This window comes from Gracilinanus agilis, chromosome 4 (assembly GCF_016433145.1).
Source record: "Gracilinanus agilis isolate LMUSP501 chromosome 4, AgileGrace, whole genome shotgun sequence".
Taxonomy (NCBI): domain Eukaryota; kingdom Metazoa; phylum Chordata; class Mammalia; order Didelphimorphia; family Didelphidae; genus Gracilinanus; species Gracilinanus agilis.
Genome location: NC_058133.1, coordinates 324,606,229 through 324,630,944, shown reverse-complemented (window position 1 = coordinate 324,630,944; position 24,716 = coordinate 324,606,229). Strand labels below are relative to the sequence as shown.

The window sequence follows — 24,716 nt, the reverse complement described above, 5'->3', positions numbered from 1 at the left end:
CTAATGCAAATATCAATAATATGGAAATAGGTCTTGATCAATGACACATGTGAAACCCAGTGGAATTGCTCATTGGCTGTAGGAGGGGGGAGGGAGGAGCGGAGGAAAAGAACATGAATCATGTAACCATGGAAAAATATTCTAAATTAATTAAGTTACTACTATAAAAAGGGGGGGGGGACAGCTGGGTGGCTCAGTGGATTGAGAGCCAGGCCTAGAGACGGGAGGTCCTAAGTTCAAATAAGGCCTCAGACACTTCCCAGCTGTGTGACCCTGGGCAAGTCACTTGACCCCCATTGCCTACTCTTACCACTCTTCTGCTTTGGAGTCAATAAACAGTATTGACTCCAAGATGGAAGGTAAGGGTTTAAAAAAATAAAGAAAGAAATAAACAATACTACTACAATAAATTAATTAAATAAGATTTTTCAGATCACAAAAAAATAGTGAATCACATTCATAACTAAAATTATGGAAGTATTAGCAATAGAGATCCTATATAGTTACTTTTTAATTCTATAAAATATTTTTATCTTCCCTGTTGTTAACTTGGGCATTTTAATCTTATAATCAGTAAAATCTTTCCAAAGTAGACTATAATTCTGGTGACCATGTTCAGCCTCCATAAACATTTTTCTGGTGTTTGATTTAATTTGCAGCAAAACCACTTCTCATGGGATTAAGCTTTCTCAAAAAAAAAGAAAATTGATTGCCATGGCTGCCAAGGAGAACAACCCAGGATTGAATAGTGGGGAAACTACAGTCGTAACCACTCCTTCTATATCTACAAAAGCCACAAAACCAGGGAATGCCTGGTATGTTCTTTTTCATTAAAATGAATATATATAATTTTTTGCAAAGTAGTTTTCACATTCCATTTATTTAGCATTTATTAAGATATCTTTTTGTTCTTTCACTCGTTTGTATGTCACTGAGATTGAAATTCATCCTCTATTTTTTAGGTTTCAAAAACCAGACAAATAGGGAGATTAATAAATTCAGATATTTTTTGTCAGAGATTTGAAAACTACAATAGTCTATATTTTGTATTCTGTTTAATTTCCATTATTAATATGACTTAGTAATGAAAGATATTCTTTTGCAAATAATAACGACTTTAAATCTGCTATTAAGTCTGTAAAAAAGTAGCAGATCTGTGTTATGAAGAAGTGGGTAATCTTGGTTAAGGGAGGGGTAAAGGTGATGAGGTGATTGGAGGAGGAATGAAAGGGGATAGCTGAGTGTAGGGATGAATGAGCTAGGTGGTATTTAGGAAGGTAAGGGAATGAATGGGAGTATACAGGAGGGCAGCTCAAACAGGCTTATTCACTGAAGTTAGAGACAGAGGGTACTAGGAAGAAATAGGCTGGGTTCTTCAGGCAGGGAAGTAATCTCTGAGATACAAAAGGAGTTGGGCCAGTCAGAAATATTTAAATCTGGTTGGAGGGCTTCTCTTGTTAATTTCTAAAATCCCTTGAGGGAAGAGTCAAAGGGCTCTTCCCTGCTAGTGAAATTGATGGCTGCAGGAAGTCTCGGGTAGGTACTTCCTGCCAAGATGTATGCCTATGGTTCCCTCAAGAAATAAAAAGAAAATAATTCCTTCCCTCTTCAGCCCTTGCCTTAATCTTTGATACAGTGATTCACCAGAGGCTTTGAGTAGGTAACAAAGGGGATTTATTAATGTCAGGGATAATCAGAAGGAGAGAGGGGTTTAGGGTTTTTTAACAGCCGCTAGGGAGAAAGCTGATGGCGGAGGAAGGGTCACAGGAGGGGGTTAGACTGAGAGAGGCCGGCTCTCCCAGACAAGAAGGTTTGACTGTCTTTTGAAATAAAGTATTTATCAAATCGCTAAATTTGGAGTGGCTTGTTTTAGGATGCCCTATTTGCCTACAGAAACTAAGCCCATGATGTCCAACCACCAAGCCCACCCTTCCTCCCAGGGCCCAAAGGGAAATTCAGGGAAAATAGCAGGGATGTAGTATGGAGAGATCAGGGAGAGAACCAGAGAAATCAGATAGGTCCAAATGTCCCAAAGACAGAAACACAGGCCAAGGCAGAGCCAAAAGCAAAGCCAACAAGCAAAGCCAAAGCCAGAAGGCAAAAAATCCTGTCAGTTGGAACTTCACTGACTTTCTGAAAATTCTAAAATCCTAACTGCCAGGACTGCTTACAGTTGAATTTGCAAGAGCCAAAGGCTTCTGATAGCAACCCTGCATTACATCTATAATTAGTGTTTCTGTGGGGAAAAAATCAGTCAAATAGCATTGGTTTATTCTTTGTTAATAGTGCCTTTGAGACTCCAACTTCCTGGCTTTTTTAAATAATTTTCAGTATTAGAATTTTTAATTAAGGAAAATAGTATCAGAAAAGTAAGTTTATATTAGTTTATGTATATTTATATAAAGTTTACTATACTTTATATTAGTTTAAAATTACACATTTTTTCTAGTCTACAATTTGATCACAAATGCTATAGTTGTGGGATGAATAAAATATTAAAGTGAATTCTCTTAAGGAGCATTTAACATAATGATGTTTGTTTTCATCTCATAATGAATGATCCACTGCAAAGTGCAGTATTAATCTACTTGCAATAAGTTACCTAAAGCACAATCTGTTCTTCAAGTGATTTCTTATTTTTATGCTAATGTAAGAATAATTCTCTATAATAAAGGTATTCTACTGTGTTTTTCATAATTTTTTATGCTACCAAAATGCAATTATTTGACAACTCCTTTTTTATCTCTTAATCTTGGTTCCAGAACAGCATAACACAGAAAAGATCCAGAAATTAGGTAGAGGAAAGGAGTGAAAGTGAAAATATGTTTTGGATTACTTGCCTATCTTAATTGTTTAGAACCTTATCTGTTCTTTTACAGATGGACTTTGTAGAGGTCAGATATTAACAATGTCATGCTATAATGAAGTAAAGTTTATTACCACATGAAGTACATGGTGATGGGAGTTGAACTCCATTTAGTAAGCATCTACTATGTATTAGTGATTTTATTAGATTCTAGGGGAATTAAGACAAAAATGAAGCAGTCCCTGCCTTCAAAGAACTAATAATGTTTTAAAGGAAGAGATAAATTAAAAAATAGATACAAAATAATGTGGTTGAAGAGGAGAACAGTAGCTACTGGTTGGGATCAAGAAGGACCTCAAAGAGGTGGTGTTGAGCTGGCCTTTGAAGGAAATGAAAGATCCAAGAGTTATAAATGAAGAGGCATTCCAGTCATGGAGGACAGCTTTTATAGTTTCAGAGAGGGGAGATGATATGTCATTGAATTCCTTGGTTATATGCTTTATAATGGAATCTGTGGGTCAAAGGATATGGAGATCTTAGTCACTTTATTTGCAAAATTCCAGATTGCTCTCCAGAATGGTGTATCAGTATATACTTTCTTTCCACAAAACCTCCAACACTGACTACTCTCATCTTTCATCATCTTTTCCAGTTTGCTAGTTGTGCAGTGAAACCTAATGCAGCTGTTTTAATTTACATTTCTCTTCTTAGTAATTTGGAGCATTCTTTCACATAGAACTGTTCATATCTCCTGACCAGTTAACGTATTGGGAAATGTTTTTTGTTCTTAGATATTTTGGTTACCTGTTTATGTATTTAGGGTATCAAAAAAATTTTTTTCCCAGTTCACTGTTTTCTTTATGTTTGATATGTTTATTTTGTGCAAAAGCTTTTCAGTTTCATGTAGTCAAACTTAACTATTTTATCTTTTGTAAATTACCTCTATCCATTATTTGGCTAAGAATTCATCTCCTACTCATAATTACAAAAGATGTATGATCAGTTTCTCGTCTTAAGTTTTTTATGATCTTTCATACTCACGTGACATCCATTTTGAATTTATTGTGGAATATGGTATCAGATGCTAATTGGTCTCAGCCTAATTTTTGCCAGGCTGCTTTCCAGTTTTTCCAGTAGTATATAAATTTGAGAATTCTTTCCTATTCAGTTTATATTTGTGAGTTTATCAAAAATTTGGTTATTAAATTTAATTCTTTCAAATTCTCCCTTGTCTATTCTGTTCCGTTAATATCCTTTTCTAATCACTACCAAATATTATTGATGATTGTTGCTTCAGCACCTGACTTTAAGTTAATAAATGAATGATCATATACTAAGTATCAGTGTGTGCTGGGTACTGTGCCTTGGAAGAAAATTTTAAAGTTCCACACTGAAGAGTTCTGAGTTTTCCTGTATCTATTTAAAGGACAAATGTCTTAATATTTTGATCTTTTAGCTTAAAAAATAATGTGCCTTGTAATATGTACTGAGAAAGGTCTTTACTTTATGGTAGTTGTAATGGGTTTCCAATCTAGAAGAATAGATTTAGACCTGCTTGCTCTTGTAACTAGTAGTATGAATTTGGAAGGCCACTGGTTGGAGGTGTGGGTGAAGTTTTGGTAAAATTAACTAGTATATATCTTCATCATCACAGTGTTCTAACCAGTTGAACCTTGGGACCTCTTTCAAGCACATTACAAAGTAAGGATGTTGGATTAGATATTCTCTGTGACCTGACCATTGAGGGATTATATTGTCTTTAATTAGTAAGTAATTGAGAAAGAAAAGTCTTAAAGTCACTTTTAAATAAAAAAAGCATTAGGTAACCCATCGTTAATAGGATAATGAATTTTATATATGTATGTGTGTCTGTATAGATATGTATATGTATATGCCATATAATAAATACATATGTGTATGGATTTTTTATTTCGAAAAACCCTTAACCTTCTATCTTAGTATCAATTCTAAGACAGAAGAGTGGCAAGAGGTAGGCCATCAGGATTAAGTGACTTGCCTAGGATCATAAATCTAGGAAATGCTTAAGGCCAGATTTGAACCTGGACCTCCTGACTCCAGGCCTGATCCTCTATCCACTCTACTACTAGCTGCCGTGTAATAGATTATATATTGCTTAACGATTTCTACATATATGACCATACTTATCACAAAAAAACCCCAACAGAATAAAAATTTAAAAAAACTCACTTGATAGTCATCTGTGTGGACAGATACACAATCTTTTGAAGACTGGATACCCTTGAAGCTTGATCCTTTTAGTCCAGTAGCGTCAAACTAAATTATAAACAGATCTCTCTAGGCTACTTATAAAACTGCAAATCAACATCTATATTATGTTATATTTATATTTCAATTTAAATAGGATGTACAGGGGGCAGTATGAAAGCCTCTAATGGTAAACTTGACACCTCTCTTATTCTTATAAGTTGATATTTAAGATTTGAAACCTTAAAGAAGAAACTGTTCTTTTAAAATGTTCTTCTGTATTATCTAAAATTCTTGAATTTGACTTTTTTTTTTTTTATATCTAGCCTTTTTCTCTTAAGTGAACATTCCAGTGCCACTTTTGCTAAGGAATAGAGAGCTCTGTTTAATTTTTGTGTGGTTACAGATGCCTATAAATGTTCCTCCATAAAGTTCCTTTGGCTGCTAAGATGGAAAATAGTGGTAGCCCAAGAGTACTTTACTTTCGAAAAGTAAAGTATTAGTGAGAATTCTTTCATGATTGATGGAAAAAAATTGAACTAATTTAACTTTTATTTCTTAAATCGACAAGCATTACTAAGCACCTACTATGTTCCAGACATTGTGCTAAATGCTGGGAGTACAAAAAAAAAAGGCAAATTCAATCCCTAATTTCAAAGACCACACAATCTAATGGAGAAAATAACATACAAACAAATATATGCAAATAATACGCTTACACACATGTGCGACTACCCAATTATTTGGAGATAATTTCAGGAGAAAGACCCTAAAACAAAGGGAGATTAGGAAAAGCTTTTTAAATATGGCATAATTTTTAGCTGAGAGGTGAAATGTCAGGGAAACTGGGAGACAGATGAGGAGAGAATTCTAGGCATGAGGGGCAGCCAGTGAAATGCCCAGATTTAGGAGATGGAATGTCTTGTGTGAAGAAAAACAAGGTCAATGATACTGGATTTCAGTGTATATTAAAGAGTAACACATAAGAAACCTGAAAAATTAGGAGAGTACCAGATTATTGAAGGGCTTTTAAAAGTCAAATAGGATCTTATTTTTGGTCCTGCAGGCAATAGAGAACCCCTGGAATGTTTTGAATTAAGAGAATGACATGGTCAGACCTGTCCTTTAGGAAGATTACTTTGACAGCTGAATGCAGGATTGCTTAGAGTAATTTATAAATAACATTTGCAGACCATTAGTGAGATTTGAGGCATTTTGTGAGTGTTAGAAAACATGTATTGGGTTCATTTATTAAATTGAGATTACTCATAGTAGTCCTGGGTAAAAATAAAGAGTATATCATCATTGACCACAAGCCCCCAAAATACTGTTAGGAAAAATTTGGCAATAGAGTGCTTTTATGCACACAACTATGAAGTTTTTGTACTCCATGGAAATGAGATACTTGTCTTGGAAATTTAGCAGCTTTACTGGCAGTGATATTTGCCAAAAGGGTGGGGAAACTAATGGCACTTATTCCTGGTTAACTAAAGACAGTATACCTTACACCATACTCCTCTTTTTTTTTTGTCAAAAGAAACTTCAAGGTTTTTGTTTTTGTTTGTCTATCTCTGAAGATCTTAGGACAGGGTAAAAGTCAAATTAGGTTCTTGAAGCAGATGAATATCCCCACAATATTCATCAGGATAGTATTTTATATTTTCTGTGTAGTTTTTAGTTAATTTTTTTTAACAAAGACTTAAAGCATGGACAAATTTCACGTTGCTTTTTAGGATACTCAGATTTCACAATAGAAAAAGAAATGCACAGGAAAAATTATGTGTTCAAAAATAAATTGGGGGCAACTAGATGGCTCAGTGGAAAGAGATATGGGAGGTTCTGGGTTCAAATGTGGTCTCAGATACTTCCTAGCTGTGTGATCTAGGAAAGTCATTTACCCTTCATTGCCTAGATTTTACAATTCTTCTGCCTTATAACTGGTATTGGTAAGGGTCTGAAAATACCTTACCTTGACAGAAGGTTAGGGCCTGGAAATAAATAAATAAATAACAAATAAACAAAACAAACAAACAAATAAATAAATAACCTGATTCATACTCTGGCAGCAGTTTGCTCCCTTCTGTTAATAGCAAAGAAAAAGAGTAGTAACAAAAACAAAGTAGTAAGAGTAAGAACTATTGCTATTTAAAGGAAGAGTTTGGACATATATAATCCATTAGTATCTATAATTTTGGAGATCAGACCTAGATTGGGTCAGAAGCTGGCACACATATCTTCTATGTCTATATCTATGGTTGAATTGTTGGACTTGGCTTTTGACTACCATACCTTATTCATTTTGAGGTAAAACTTTTTTTTTGTCAGAAACTAGGACATCTAGTGACTACTTAATCACATATCTACACTTGTGCCTTTAACTCATTATTAGAAAAATCAGTATAGTTTGGATGTCTCAGGCGAGACATAATTTTGTAAGGTTGTTTTTGGACACTAGAAAAAAAGACTTTAGAAATAGGACAGATAAGTCTTAGATGTCAGCCTACATTTTACTTAAGGTATATTATTCTCTTTTTAAATTAACTTTGTTATGCCTTCACTTAGACAATACTTCATCAGTCTAACAATCACTAAAACTTGGTTCTTCAAAGTATTTCCTGTCTCATCTCTCAATAATAGCAATAATATTCCCTATACTGGGGTGGTTTTGGGGAATCAAAGGAGGTGATATATGTAAAATGCTTTATAAATCACAAAGTTCTGTATAAATGTAAATTCATAGCTTAAGAGCTATTGTTCACTGTTTTAGGCTACTTAAGAATGACAATTTGAGAAACCTGAAAGGATCAAACACATTTTTGCATTAGTTGATAAGCCTAATTGTTCTTCATTATTTAAACACTTGAGTTTTCTAGATTTCATTCTCTGTTCACTGTGTATAGGACCACCTACTTAGTACTTTTTACTCTAGGCTTGTTTTTTTGTTTTTTCCTTTGGAAGAGCTCCTGAAATCCCATAATTCTTTAGAGGTTTTATTAAATGAAAGTGTGTGAATTTCTAGTTCATCACCAATTGGTTCTATGGACTTAAATTATAATATAGTCAAGATATGCATAGAACATTATCATTTTCATTATTTTCTTCTACATCTTTTGTGTTTTCTCTTAAGCAGGATTGTGGTTTGGTAATTATGTTGGAATTAGGTGAAAATCCATACCTCATTTACAAAAACCCAACTGGAGTTGGTACTTCAGAGAACTTCTTGCATAGTTTTCCAAGTAATTTGTGCGTTTAACCTTAGCACACAATTACCGGTTTTTTCAAAGTATGAATTTCACATTTAAGAGATTTGTGTGGTTAACATTGAGGTCCTTCAGGTAACTGCCACTGTCTAAAGAAAAATTCTAGTCAAAAAACTGATATCAGTATCACAGAACACATTCTGGATTTGTAGTCTTCATTTTTGACTATATGAAATGTCCCTAAAATCTTAGTATCTCTTTAGGCTTTTGCAAAGATTCTAAGAGAGGGTTCTAAGGTAGATAGTGCCAAGAAAGTTTTTCCAAATATAGAGAATAGGGAAAGTGAATATTAAGTCATACAGAATAGCAATCAGCCACATGTGCAGAACAATAAAGATTACTTTCCTGAATTTCCTTAGTTTAGGTCTGAGGAAATGAGAGGGTAAGCTGGTTGTAATCAGTTCTTTTCATCGCTTCAGATTTCCCTGTAAATACATGGTAGCCTTCTCTCCTGTCAGTCAGAATTAGGTTTTTTGTTTTGTTTTGTTTAAATGCTGTTTAAGGGGCAGCTGAGTAGCTCAGAAGATTGAAAGCCAGGCCTAGAGATGGGAGGTCTTAGGTTCAAATCTGGCCCACAGACACTTTTAGCTGTGTGTCCCTGGGCAAGTCACTTAACCCCCATTGCCTAGCCCTTATCTCTCTTCTGCCTTAGAACCATAAGAGTTTAAAAATACATAAAAATAAATAATGAATTCTTTTTTTTTAGTGAGCTAAGAACTTTTTCTGCCCTAGTTAATAAAATGAATTACTTGTAGAGAAATAGAAATTGATACTTTGTATGTATGGCAAGTACAGTAAAACTGTCTATGTGGAATTCTCAGAGTGATTCCTTTTTTAAAGTGTAGTTACCTAAATTATAACTGCTTTTGGTGAAAATCTTCCTTAAATGTATATATCTAATTTCTTACACAGAATATACCAAATATAAGTTGACTCTTGAGGACTCATCATTATAAACATCACTTAAAAAGTGTTCTATGTAGTAATTGCTTTTCAGACCTCAGACTTCTGAACTGTACTCATTGCTATATATTCCATAAGGCACGCTGATGCTTTTAAAAACGATTGAAGATAGGGGAAGCGAGGTGATGCAGTGGCTAGAGATGCAGGCCTGGAGACAGGAAGTCCTGGCTTCAAGTGTGGCCTTAGACACTAATTAACCATGTGACCCTGGACAAGTCATTTATCCTGCATGGCCTTGCCTTTACTGCTCTTCTGCCTTAGAACTGATACTTAGTATTAATTCCAAGATAGCAGATAAGGGTTAAAAAAAAAAAAGAGCTTACTATGTGTTTATCAAAACATACCTGTTGTAGTCTTTGGCTCTTGCTTTGTATACATTTGTTCCTGTGTTTAGCCATAAGCTTTTTTCCCATCTTCTTCCAAAGACAGTTATATTAGCATATTGAATTCAGGATTACTGGAGGTTTTATTGAATTGCTTTACTTTTGCTTTCCTTTTATATCCATAAATATGATGTGTGTCTCTCTTGCTTGCTTTTTAGGCCTCCCCAACACCCCTTAATTATTTGTATCCCTGGTGCTTAGCATAGTACCTGGAGCATAGTAGATTATTTAATAAATGCTTATTTACTTACTGACTTTTGGGAAGTTGTGATATTCCTTTGACTTCATTATTGAAAGCAAGATCACCAGTCACTTTTAAAAATCCACATAACTGAAATGTGAATATTAACATTATGAATTTTGACATTGTACATATTGTTAAAATGTAATACCCTATGTCTTAACCAAAGTAGTTTAAAAAATAATACTTCAACTTTTTGTTTTGCCTTCTCTTATAGGACATCTCTCAATTCAACTTCATCCAAGTCATTCCGGGATCTCTTAATGGAAGAAAAAAAATCTGTTACAAACAATACTCCAAGAAATCATGTCAAAAAAGTTTGCTTTAAAGGAATCGAAGATTCTCAGGCATTTAAGTCTGTAAGGTAATAGGATAATAATTTGCATTTTCTATTCAAGAATTCTATTTTTTAAAATGTTCTGAAATAATTTTGAAAATTTTCCCATCTTTGTATTTTGGAAATGTTATATTCAGGAGTAAGATAAACCTATTCTTTTAAAATGAACATTTTCATGCTAATTTTTAAGAAAATTCTCTCTGAAAACAATTCTTGAATGTTTTCTCTTCTTTCCCTTTCATTCTCACTGTTGAATTTTGTCTCCAGACATTCATGTGTGAAGTTTTAAGGAATGAATATGTGTACAAGGATAACTTATTTATACTCAGAAGTAACATTGTTAGGCAAGTTTTCCCATAAGAGAATACAATAGAATATAGCTTCATTCTGAGAAGTAGGTAACATTTATAACAAATTGAAGTTATTTTAGTAAGTCAGTGTTAGTTATTTTTATAATATTTCAAACTAGCAAAGGCAATTATTAAACTGAATTCCACAGAAGCTCTGACTTGACTGGTCAGAGCACACCTACCTAGTTAATACAAATTTGTTGAAGGCTATATTGGTAGTCTAAATAAATGAAGCATTTAATATTTGTCTTTCAAATTATACCTTCCAAAATCATATTCAAACAAACATAATGAAGACTCCTCTATTTGGTATTTCAAAATCCTTTAGAACCCAACTCTAACCTACCTTTCTACTTGTTTTATGCTTTACTTCGAACTCTCACCTACTTTGCTTTCCAAACTGGACTTGCTATTTCTCACCCAGGACACTTCATCTCCCTTCTCTGTGCTTTTGCATAAATTGTCTGCTATGCCTTGAGGGAACTTCATCTTTATCTGTTTTTAGAATCTTCTGTTTCCTTTAAAGCATGGCTTAACTACCACCTCCTATATGAGGTCTCTAGTTGCTATTTCTTCCCCCTCATATTATCTTGTGCTTATTTTGTATATGATTAGGTTTGCAGAGGGACTGAGACTTTTATTTTTGTCTTTATATCCCAAGTGCTTTAACAGAAACTCTTAATAAATGATTGTTGATTAAATTCACAAAAATATCTTGAGCAATAATTTTTACCTATTGTTGAAATTTGAGGTACCCTCCATTGAATATTTGTCTCTGCATTATATGCCCCTTATCTGATAACATGTCCATTTCATTCTATGGAGAAGTGGGTTTTTTTAAAACAGTGACTTGTAAAATTGAGAGTTCTTGAGCTTGTTAATAAAATATGTGCATTTATTGGCTTCAAGATCTAGGGATCTTAGAGGTCACCTCAATCTTTATGACACTGAGGCCCAAAGAAGTCAAGTTACTTGCCTAAGGTTACACAACTGGCAGAGGTGGTTGCATGCCCAATTCATTGCTCTGATTTTTCTCTATTTTATTGATATAAGTATTCAAGGATATAAATTTTCCCCTTAATACTGCTTTGACTGTATCCCACAAATTTTGATATGTTGCCTACTCCTTGTCATTCTCTTCATTGAAATCAGTGATTGTTTCTATGATTGTTCTTTGACCCACCCATTTTAGAGAATTAGATTATTTCGTTTCCAATTTATTTTTAATATTTCTTCCCATGAACCCTTATTGAATATAATTTTATTGAATTATAATCTGAAAAAGTTGTATTTGTTCTGCTTTTCTGCATTTGGTTGTAAAATTTTTATGCCCTAAGTACATAGTCAATTTTTGTATATCTGCTACATGCTGCTGAAAAGAAGGTATATTCCTTTTTATCCCTATCCAATTTTCTCCAGATATCTATTAAGTCTAACTTTCCTAAAATTTCATTCACTTCCCTTCTTAATTACTTTTTGGTTAAATTTATCTAGTTCTGATAGGAGAAGGTTGAGGTCCCCTACTAGCATAGTTTTACTATTTCCTCTTTAAGATCCTTTAGTTTCTCTTTTAAAAATCTGGATGCTATACCATTTGGTACATCTATGTTAAGTGCTGATATTTCTTCATTGTCTTTACTACTTTTTATCAAGGTGTGTAATTCCCTTCCTCATTTCTTGATTAGATTTATTTTTGCTTTAGCTTTGTCTGAGATCATGATGGTTTCTGTGTGTTGTATTGTTTATACACCAAAAATTCATACTTTGTTAATGGTAGAATTAAATTGCCAATAGAAGGAACAAAATTTCATAATATCTTTTAATATAATGCATAATTGGATTTCTAAGAACAGATTTTAATATGGCATGTAAACTATTATTTATATTTTACTTTGGCTTAAACTTTTATATTGCTCTGAATGCTATCCCTAGAAGTTTTGTTAATTTTAGAATAATATTACATCTAAGGACTTTCATTTAAATGGAACTGGGACAAACATTTTGTTATCTAATTGATCATTAGAATATATCATAGCGTTAAGGCTGCTACTTATTTACTTTTATCCGACTAGTTAATTACAAATAACTGAGTGTTTCCCAACTTTAGAAAATAAACTTCTATTCTATTGCGGCAGAACCTAATAATAGTGTCGTGTATCTATTGGATATTCAATAACTATTAATTGTTTCAAATAGCATGTGAATTTTTTGGTAATTTATGCATACTATTTGGTATGCATAGATATAGGAATAGTAGGAAGAATATTATTAAAATATAGTTTGAGAAGGTTTTTTTTGGGTTTCTTTTATCTAATCAAATATGTTGACATGGGGTAGCTAGGTATCCAAGTAGATAAAATACAGAACCTGGAATCGGGAAGACTTATCTCCCTGAATTCAAATCTGGCCTCAGAAACTTACTTAGTGGTGTGATCCTGGACAAGACACTAAATGCTGTTTGCTTTGGTTTCCTCATCTGTAAAATGAGCTAGAAAAAGAATCATAAACCATTTTAGTATCTTTGCCAAGAAAACTCCAAAGGTCATAGAATCAGACATGACTGAAAATGACTGAATGACATGTTGGCATAAATTAATCTAATTAAAATTTAGCATCCTGACCTTAATTTCTGAAATAGCAAACTCATTTAAGAAATACTTTTTCAACATCTACTGTGTGCAGAATATTGTGCTAGAACCCTATAAAGGATTTTAAAAAGTATAATCAAGGATTCCTGGTCTAAAAGAAAACACAAGTAACAAATTAAATCACAATGTTTAAATCACAAGGACTCAAATATAAATTCAGTAAACATTAAGTATAAAATTTAATATTAATATAAAAGCAAATCAAAAAGTAGCACAAAGATCATGTGTAAGTGCCAGATGAGAGGTTCAGAGGGAGAGATCATTGCAGGTAGGTCTTTTGAGCTGAAAAGAAATAATAGGACATAGAGAAATAGAGAAGAGGGTGGAAAGTGTTCCAGGTCAGCAAAGGAATGGATAAAGGAATGTGCTTATGGCATATTTGGCTGACTGAGTAAATCATTCAGGCTGAAGTACAGGGTTTTAGTAGGGAAATAATGAATAATTAGGTTGGAGATGAGGTAACAATAGTATTTTTTTTCCTTCTACAAAGGAATCTCAGGAAATTCCACAAATGACATGAATTCCCAGTCTCACTGTAAAAGGCATGATTTTTCAAAACTAGTAAATAGTCTTAAGAATAGCACTGTGTTCTTGTGTGTGTTAGAGAAACCTGTAATTTTTGTTTATTCTTATAAATTTTTATCGATGGACACTTAAAATTCTTCAGCACTATTTTTTGCATGTTTTTCTGACATGTGTGCTAAGATATTCGTTAGCTCAGAATCTACGTATAGTTGTAGTGTAGATCTTAATTTTTCTTATCTATAAAATGCAAAAGCCTGCTTAAACTTTTAGTGAAAACAGTTGTGCATTTCTGTTTCTGGCAAGTTACTTGCATGAACTCCCTCCATATATTGAGAGCTTTTTTTAAAATCTCTGAGAGGAAAATTGAGTTTCTAATTGGTAATGGAAACCACTAGTGAGAAGACTAGTTTCTTTATGTTTAATTTAGTTGATAATTCCCAAAATTTAGACCTCAAATTGTACTACAATGTGAATGAATTTGAAGAAAAACTAGGTGATATATTTTAAAATGTTAACCTTTAACCTTTTTTAATATTTGTTTTTTAAGTTTAGAATTTTAAGGAGACTATCAATATTGAAAAAACTGTTTTTATTAGTTTTAGATCCTAAATGATTCCTATTACTTCAGCATTTTAAAAATCCCATGGTTTAATCAATGTTGATTTCAAAATCTCTGTGCCTGAGTGGACAGTTTCCAAGGGATTCTAGTTGTGAAAAAATTCTTCAAATGTGTAGATTTCTTGAAATGAACTTTTCTAACTTTCGCTAAGCTAGCTGTTGGACTACAGTTTGTTGTTAGTCTTATCCCTTGAAGCCCTTTCAGTTTGATAGGATGTGCTCCTTCAAAGGTGGAACTTATTCTCTACTTGTAGAGCCTCTAAGAACACTGGGGCACAGTACAAGGAGTTATAGCAGTTTAATGGAAGAATAATATATAGTTACATATTTATTAAGTGTAAGCACATTTAAAAGTTTATTTAATTATATATCAAAACCCTTTAATATCCATATTTAAATTTTAGATGATTAAATAGACTGTAACATATGATAAGTTTGTTATACATAAAAATCTTAGAAATTTGCTTTAGATTTCATTGTTTGTCCCTTCCAAATTTAGTTGAAAATTAGTCAACTGACTTAATTTCATTCACAGTAGTACACATCCTATTGGTTAATTTGTGGTTGCTACTACTGACTTTTTAGGTAGTTTTAAGTGATTTGGTAACATTCTGGTAACCCTTTGCGAGTGATAGGCCATTTTGACAAATTAACTAATAATCACAAGGTTATCAAGTACAGAGAAAGAAATGTACAAGTTAAATATTCAGATATGTTGTTTACATCACTGGTATTGCCAAGCCAAAAAATGCCTTACATTTTCATCCTCAGATTGTCTTTTTTATTCAGTCATGTCCAACTCTTTATGGTCCCATTTGGGATTTTCTTGGCAAAGATAACTAAACTAATTTGCTATTCCTTCTCTAGTTCATTTTACAGATGAGGAAACTGAGACAAACAGAGTTAAGTGATTTGCTCAGCATAAACACAGAGCTAGTAAGTGTCAGGTCAGATTTGAACTCAGGAAGAAGAATCTTCCTGACCCTACACCTGTGCCACCTAGTTGTCCTCAGAGTGACTTTAGGGTCATTTAAATGAACTGAATTATATAGTGGACCAGGAGTTGCAGTAAAAGAACAATAGGTTCCCTTCTGTAGGGGTGAGGGTAGAAAGTCATCATCAGAAGGAGGAAATGGGAAAAAGGATCATGGCCATGAAGGAGAGATTTTCCTTTGGTGTCTGCCTCTGTTGGGCCCACTAAGTAGGATCTGGTCCAAGTTAATTGTGGGAAACAAGGAGGGGTACAAGGAGGAACCCTTAGGTACTACTAATGAGCTTGACGGAGACATGACAGTAAGCAGTCATATAAGTCTTCCATGCTCCTGGCAACTAACTAAAATTGTAAGATTGCCACCCCCCCCTTCATTTGCAGGAAATTTCCTCCCTTGGGAATTTTCACATCAGTAAACTGGCCCAAGACCTCTTCTTCTTCCTTCCCCCCACCACCCTCCCCCCAAAAAACAAACAAACCCAAAAAATCCCTTCTTAATTACTTATCTTTTGGTGTACTTGGATGGGAAGTTATTAGTAGAATTTGTTCAGAAACAGATATGATAGCGCAATATAATGGCTGTGTATATCAGAAAGGATTTATTCCTAACCCATGAACCTGAAAGTGAAAATAGAATAGAGATTACATGTTCTTTCCCAACTACATTAGAATGTAAACTCCTTGAATACAAGAACTTTTTTGTTTTTGTGTCTTGTGCCTAACCCTTTTTTGATACATAATAGGTACTTAATAAATGTTTGCTTGAGTTGAAACAAATATTGTCACTGGAAATCACATTACATATCAATCTACCAATTAGAAAATGTGAATGGTGCTTTCATAAACCAAATCATTAAATTGATCATAACAAATATTCCTCTGAGAAAAGGTAGAACATTTCATATATTCTTGACTTTCCTTTCTGAAAATCTTCCCTCTTATTTATAGCTACTGAGAAGGAACTGCTATTTAGCAATTAATTTTGATCAAATAAGATGACTTGGCAAATTTGAAGTAATAGGAACTTTGGAGGAGAAGTGACTAGCCAAGGGAAAGCATTGAATTAGGAATACTTGTATTTTCTACTTCAAAAAATTAGTGACAGGGGCCTGTTGGGTGGCTCAGTGGAGTGAGAGCTAGGCCTAGAGATAGGAGATTGTAAGTTCAAATTTGGCTTTAGATACTTCTTAGCTGAGTGACCCTGGGCAAATCACTTAACCCCCATTGCCTCGTCCTTACTGCTCTTCTGCCTTGGAACCAATAAACAATACTGATCCTAAGATGGAAAGTAAGGGCTTAAAAAAAAATCAGTGATGGCAGTGGTACCATGTAGTAGAAAAGGGACTCAATAGCATTTTATTAAAAAAAAAAAAAACTATGGTTTTAGTTGATGCCTTGTTCTATGGGTCCAAACTGTGATCTAGCTGTGTGTGTGTGTGTATGCGCTGCATTAATAGAAATATAGTATCCATAGGAAGGGAAAAGGCAGTCTGTCCTGCTTCTGCACTGGTCATATCACTTCTGGAGTACTGAGCTAATTTCTATTCACTGTATTTTAGTGACATTTAGGACATGACAGGTGGAGCATGACTAAAAAGTGAATAGTTTGGTGAGCCATCCTATTTAAAGTATACTGTATTGTGAACATAATACTATTGAAACCATACTATCTAGAGAATTTAGGGAATGTGGACAACACCAGATGAGAAGGCATGAAAGGACTGTGAGCTGAGTTAGTGGAGAGCATAGGATTACTGAACTAAAAGTAAGCTTTGAATAATTCTATTGCTTTTAATGACTTGTGATTTCATCAGGGTGCATGCTTTATGAACTATAGCTTCACTTTAGAATTAGTAGATGGCAAAAAAAAATATATTTGATGGCTAACCTTCTATTAATGAGTTTTTCTGAACTTATTTAGGTTGGTTCTCAAAAAATAGAGTCTGTTTGTACTGTAAATATTTGCACTTTGAAGCATTTCTAGCTGGAAGCAGCTAGGTGGCATAGTGGATGGGGAGGGCTGGACCTAGAGTTGAGTAGAGTTCAAATTCATCTTTGGACAGTAGCTAAAGCCCTGAGCATGTAACTTCGCTTCTGTCTGCTTCAATTTTCTCAACTGCAAAAGGAGGATAATAGTTAACACCCACCTCCCAGGACTACTGTGATCATTGTTGGAGGACCTGCCATACCTTTCATTTCTTTGATTATAATCTCAGAGATAGCTTGTTGCAACTATTTGGAATCAAAAGATTTGGATCATGTTTCCAACACTACTACTTACTACCTTCGTGACTTTTAAACAAGTGATTTAACCTTTTGGGGCTTTAATTTCATTATCTGTAAAATAAAGAAGTTGGGCCAGATGACTTCCAAGTCCTGTTTCCAGCCTCATATTTGTATGATACTAAGAACTTAGTGTCATCTTCATGCCCTTGTGCCATGATGAGATGATGAAACAGAAACCTAGTGTATTACTGTGCATAATGAATTTTATTGGGGGAATATAAAAAATTTTCTGTTTATTAGTTCCTTACAATACTTTTAAAACTATAGCCATTTTCTACATGGCCTTCAAAAACATTTTTACATTTATGGGAGATATGAATGTATGTGTGTTCCTTTGATGACTTTCTCAATCTGCCCTACATAACTTTGTATATTAGACTTGTCATTTCATATGACTGTTTTGGGCCTCAGTTTTTTCATTTGTAAAATGAGAAGATTCTGTTACATGATCCTCTTAACTTTTTAGATCTTTGACTCTAGAGCTTATTCTAGTGATTTGCTCCCTTTCTCATTAACTGAGAATTTTTACTATATTTTTGTTAGTATTCAGGGATAGGTTATTTTTATAACTGCTTTTGGTATTTGTTTTGCAGGTACTCTACTCGAAGTAACCCAGGACCTGAAGGTGACCATGCTTCAGATTTGCCACTACTAGACAGTCCCAAGTAAGATTGAATTAACTGGTTCTAACTGCTTCTTTGATCCTTCAAAATTGGGATGCTAACCATCCATAGCAAAGGCATTTTAAGGGGATTAAAGGAGAGGATGAAAAAAAGCAGTTGTATGACTAGAGGAATGTTGTCTATTTTCATGGTTTCTCTTAAATTCCTACCACTGACTAATATCCTTATATTCCACTCCTGTCTAGTCTCCTACCTTATCACCTTTGAAACCTTAAAAAAAATAACCCCCAAAACTTCCGTGCCAATTTGTTCATTTTGTGAAAATAGCTAAAATATTAGTATTGATAAAACATTGATAAAGAATAGTATGGAACATGAGGCTAGGGACTATGAACCTGTTTGCTTTTGCAAACCTTAGTTTAGTCTTTTTTCAGTTGTATCCAAATCTTTGTGCCCCTATTTGGGCTTTTCTTGGCATGGATACTATAGTGATTTTCCATTTCCTTCTCCAGCTCATTTTACAGATGAGGAAACAAGCAAACAGGATTAAGTGATTTTTTCCCAGGGCCACACAGATAGTAAATGTCTGAGGCCAGATTTGAACTCAGGATATATCATCCTGACTCCAGGCTGGGTGCTCTATCCACTGAAGTACCTGGCTGCCCGGCAAACCTTAGAGTGCTATATGATATTAGTTGCTATCATCATTGATCATGACCTATGATTTCATTTGTATTGGGAAATTATGGATTTGAAAACATCTTCCAGTTAAGGTTATTAGCAATTGCTTTGCAGTTAAGAGATTTAGAATTTTCAAATGCACTGAAAGGAGGGGGCAGCTGGGTGGCTCAGTGGATTGAGAGCCAGGCCTAGAGACGGGAGGTCCTAGGTTCAAATCAGGCCTCAGACACTTCCCAGCTGTGTGACCCTAGGCAAGTCACTTTACCCCCATTGCCTACCCTTACCACTCTTCCACCTATAAGTCAATACACAGAAGTTAAGGGTTTAAAATTAAAAAAACAAAAAACAAAAAACAAATGCACTGAAAGGTTAAATGAATTCCCCCTATGGTCATGTAACCAGGTTGTGTCAGGTTTCTCTGGCCCTAATGCCTACCTCAGGCTGCCTATCTCCATAGAACATATTTTGTGACATTGCTTCCAGATAAACGATAATTAACAATGATTTTTCTCTTGCAGTCCTTGGCTGTCTTCATCACTGACTGCCCCTCCTATGAATGCTCCTGTCACTTTTGCAGCTATTGTGGAGGAAGAGCTGCAGCAAGAGGCAGCTCTTAACCGGATTCGAGAAAAACCATTGGCCTTGATTCAAGTAAGGGAACAACTCGGAACTTACTGTTAACTCTTTGGGAAATTATTTTTTTGTAGACAGAAGCAATGCCTCATATATGTCTACCAAATTAAAGTGTTAACACATAAAATCAAAACTAAATGGTACTCTAGTTTAAATATTAGTAGGAGGACATTTGGGATATATAACTTAGAAACATTAAATTGTGGTTTTTTTTCTCTCTAATGAAAGCACTTTAAAATGAATTCATTAAGTGATTATTATGTGCATGGTTCTGTGCAGAAAGGAGACAAACTAGATACAACCTGTCCTCAAGCTTTTGTGACCATTACAGAGTTGGCAATATTTATCTTTCCACTTGATCTCTACAAATTTTAATTTAAAAAGAGTTTAATTTTTCCTCTTTTTTCCCCCTTCAGGTTGAGGAACGTGCAATACAAGATTTGTTGATCCACTATGAGGCATATGGCAACCCCGATGAGTTTGTAATTGTCGAAAGGGCATCTCAGGGACCTATTGCCATACCTATGTGGAACAAGCATGGATACTAATCTCTTACAGATTAGATATGCATACTTCATTCTCTTAATCTTTATAGTAGAAAATAGGCTGAGGGGAAGAATTCTTAAAATATCAACAGTTCATTCTGGAATAAGAAGAATTTCATTTGTCCATAGCAGTTATTTTAAGTATAATGTATAATCAAAAGGACATTTCAGAATTGTGTTTTTAGTAATTTTTTAAAAATCTGTGATAAACATTTAACCATGTTAAGTTTAAGTAGAATTCTTTAAGTTACATTTGCAAGTAAGGAGGGGGGCAGTAATAAGTGATGGAAATATAAAAGTGACACATTGAAAAAGATATCTTCCATTTGAAAATTTGTGGTTAATAGTTTAGAAAAAATTGCCAAATATTTCTTGGTATCTTATTTTTAATGCAAAATTGATATGTTTGAAATAGGGATCCTATTGCTTTTTCAATCTATGGTTGATGTCCAGAGTTTGATGATAGCCACATATAGGAGTTCATTAAGTAAGGGGTCTGAGGTTTTAGATACTAATGCTTAACTTTAGCATCTGTTTTCTGTGCAACTAAGAATGTTCTAGGTTCCCTTGGGGTAGCTTTTTCTTTACTATGATCTTGGCCTTGGAACATACTGGAAAGGAGAAAAAAAACTACTGTCTTGCACAGCTAATGTTAAAATAATTAGAGTTCCCTAATGCAGTTTTGGGAGCCTCACTGTCTTTTAAGCCTTTTCGAATTCTGGTTGGGAGATTTTCAGTTTCTCTAAGTGTTAAAATTCCAGAATGAATGTTTAATTATGGATGTATAAAATGACTAGTTTCAAAGAGGGTTGATAAATGGCTTTGCAGTATTGTGTATACAAAGTTTTCTGTGCCTGGTTTATCTGAATAAATTTATATTTAAAAAAAAGTTTGTTAGCCTTATGGTAGGCTGTTTTGTTTGTCTGCATTTGAATAGGTTTAACTTTAAAGCTTTGCCATTTCAGTCAAGATTCTGGACAGAGTAAAAGGAAAAAACCACAGATGTCACACATCCATGAAAGAATGGACTAAATAACACACTTTGTTAGAATTAGCTTATTTTGGAAAGAAATGTAGCTGCAGCTCACTAATAATTTCATGTTCTGCTATACCAAAAACAAAAATAATCTACCCTCAAACACACAGACACAGTAAATATGTAAAGCAGAAGTTCAATAAAAAGTTAAATCTTGATTCATACCAATGTGCTGAGTATTTTTATTAAGTTTGTTCTCTGAGTCATATTAATTATATTTATAAGTTGATATCTACCATGTATTAAGAATAATAAATAAGGCAGTTTTTCAGGTGATCACTTATCCAAAGGATCATTTCCTATACTTGCAGATAAGTTATAAAAGATAAAATTAATTGTATTTCCTCTTAATGGAATTTATACTTAAAAAATATATACTTAAAATCTATAGAATAATGTGAACATAAATGTGTTCATCAAATAGTAGGAGTCCCTGAAAGCTTGAAAAAAATTAGCCTGAACACAATTTAAAGAAAGTAAAACTTTTATCAAGAAACAGCTTAAACAAGTACAAAAATAGGTAAGCAAATTATTGCTTGTTTCCTATGTGAAAAGGTTGGAAGTTTGAAGTTGCCATATGTACCAGTGTAAATAAAGATTATCATCATTTCTCTTATAAATATTCCTAGCTTTTTGGTAGAGATGCAGATAGAAGAGGACAGGATTAAGTTAAAGCAATGCTTCTCCAGGAGAAACCACAAAATAGGCATTGTACCTGGGTGATTTTTTTTTGTAGGGATTTGTGGGGGTATGGTATGGGGGAGTAGGGAAGGAATGCTGCCACAAAAACTTAGTTCATTTTGTAAAGAGTACTGGGAATATTAAAAGGTTTGTTTTTTTCATGTTTAAGTTGTGGGAGTATGCCTTATATTTCAAAATGCAAATTTCTTTTAGCTAAAGGGGATGAAATAAGCTTAAGATACTATAATAATAACATAGTTTATAAGAAGCAGTGTATTGTAGCAGATAGGAAGTCAGCATTTGAGTCCCACCTCTGACACGTATATTGGTTTTATGACCTTGAGCAAGTCACTTGACCATTCAGTGCCTTAAATAATTTTCCTTTAGATTTTAAGTTTCAAAAAAATTGCACAGTGGTAATAAGTTTTTATTATAATAAAGTTTTTATTATAATAAGTATTTAATTTTATTTTTTAAGCTCTTTTCAGTAACAACTGACAGAAGGGTGAAGACTAGGCAAACGGGCTTACATGACTTGCCCAGGGTCAAATAGTGTTATGGTAGAAATTATAGAAATATAAATGAATGTAAGTATAAGTAAAAGTGGGTTTGAAGAAGCTAACATGACCATGTACTAGAAATTCTCAAGACAGAAAATTCTGGAATGTGGAAGGGAGAGAGTTTGAAGGAGCAAATATCAATGGGTGCTCTTCCTGTCTTGGAGCTGAGAGAAGAAGGAGGTTTTCTCTACTGATCCTATTTCTACCAGCCTGTGAGTGAAAGAAGGGAAACCTTTAGATTTCTCTAGGAATACCTTTCCTCACCAGAAGAACCATCCTACAGACTCTCAAACCCTGACTTTTAAATCATCGTGGTCCAGAGGCAGTTGTTGGTGTGAGGCTGAAGGTCAAACCTCAGACCCAGCTCAGCTAGGGTTGAACTCCAACATCCAGAGTTCATCCTTTCCATCCCAAACCTGTCATATCTTGATAAGTCAACAAAGGGAGGATTTATAGTGTCAGGTAGAATAGAGAGAGATTTTTGGGTTATTTGCCAGAAATAGGAAGGGCTTTAGGGAGCCTCAAGAAACAGAAGAATCCTCTTTGCAGAGGACTTAGATGGGGTTGGGAAAGAGAATTAGTGATTAGGGCATTCTCAATCCTAAATCCTCCCTCCCTAACCTTATTCATCAATAAACCTGTTAATTTTTCTACAACTGCCTGGAACACTTTGTTGCGGCTGGCCCAGTGGAGTAAGGTACAGACTGCTTTACTGCACTAAAAAGGGGACTGAGGTATAATCTACACACTTCAGTGTGCCCTCTAGTCTATTCACTATTTCAATAGTCAGGTAATGTCTGAGACTAGATTTGACCCTAGGTCTTCCTGACTCCAAATCTGGTTCTCTCTCCAGAAAGCCACTTGGCTGTCCTTGATAGTTTATCAAGTAGTTATAGTGTTACAGGTTTTGTGATAAATGTTGAAGCAAAGACTTTCAAGCAAAAAGATTTTCCCTGCCCTCAAGGAGATTACATTCAGAGAAGAGAAAACGGCTTTTAAAACGTTTCAGCAGACATCTGCACCAGGACATGGTGAAGTCAAGTTAGAACTGGACCTGAGAGGGGACTGAAGGAGTGAGCACGGCTGACTTGAGTACTTGCTCCAGTGGAAATTCCAGAGAGGAACCTGCCTGTCAGAGGAAAGAACTGCCTAGGTGGTGGGATCTTCCAGGATGAGAAGGAGCAGAGCTAGGAGAGGAATAACCTTCCCCATCCAGCGTGGCTCATACAACCCTCCCCACCAGCTTTGGATCTGAGACCAGCTCAGCCATTTCCCAACTGCTACTTTTGCCCTCACCCTGGTACTGTTTTGCAATAAGCAGCCCATCTTGCGGGGCGCCTATGAGGAAAGGGAAGGTATGGCAGGGCAGAGCCTCATTCTGCCTGAGATGGATGGCTATGCCCAACCTTTGTGGGCATAGCCATCTCGGGGACACCAAAGGTGGCAGAAACTGCTGAGGACACCCCAAAACCTCTGGAGAAAGGCAGCCGTGGATTCAACCCAGCTAAACGAGTGGTCTATGGAGGTTACTGGGGGAGAGGGCTAGCGAATGGACCAATGCATACAGATCTTGAAGGCAAGGGGACCAGTATACCAGTGAGGTCAACCCTGTCCACTCAGAAATTAATCGAAGCAGGGATCAAGACTGAAGAAAAGTGAATTCTCCAGTGCAAAAAGAAGTGAAGGCAGCTTTGAGGTCTCACCGCAAGGAGTAAACCCACTAACAATGGAGGTGTCATACAGTGAGTGATGGAACTATAAAGCAAATGTAAAAAGTACCAACTATCTGAAGGGGAAGAAAATTCAGTTAGGAACATAGAGAACAAGTAATAAATCAATAGGGAATGTACTTAAAAGAGTTGACAACCAGAACATTGAAAAGATTGCAAATATTTCTAAGATATTGCAGGATGAAATTGAATAAAAACAATGCTCTAAATTTCCAAGTGATCATGGAACCATAGCAGGATGCTCCAGAATAGTTTAAGAGACAAACAAGAGCTTTGAGAGAACAATTTAGTTGAGAATAAATAGGATTTATGCTCTGCACAGCAGACATAAAAATAATTAGTTAATGGAATAACTAGAATCTACAGTGGTGAAACTAGAAAACAGATTAGGAACTCAAATAAAAGTATAGGCCAATATGGAAGAAGAAAAGCAAAAAGTGATGATAAAAGAACACATGATTTCTAGGGAGGCAAACATAAATCACCAAGATAATATGTGTAAAGACAACTTAAGTGTCATAGAGCTAGAATATTGCCCAGAACTTCTGAATATAGAAAACATAAAATGTTGGAGGAGATGTGGCAAAATTGGG

At 34.7% G+C, this 24,716-nt stretch overlaps 1 protein-coding gene across 3 annotated transcripts in view; it reads left to right on the top strand.

Annotated features, from left to right (window-relative positions):
• IBTK (inhibitor of Bruton tyrosine kinase) overlaps window positions 1-21,316 on the top strand; it is a 73,132-nt gene extending 51,816 nt beyond the window's left edge. For all 3 annotated transcript variants that reach the window (XM_044676291.1, XM_044676290.1, XM_044676289.1), the window contains 5 exons: window positions 660-815; window positions 10,097-10,243; window positions 18,228-18,299; window positions 19,457-19,589; window positions 19,988-21,316. In XM_044676291.1, the coding sequence (XP_044532226.1) occupies window positions 660-815; window positions 10,097-10,243; window positions 18,228-18,299; window positions 19,457-19,589; window positions 19,988-20,119 (640 nt within the window). In that variant the 3' untranslated portion in view covers window positions 20,120-21,316. The remainder of the gene's footprint in view (window positions 1-659; window positions 816-10,096; window positions 10,244-18,227; window positions 18,300-19,456; window positions 19,590-19,987) is intronic.
• Window positions 21,317-24,716: the final 3,400 nt, after the last annotated feature.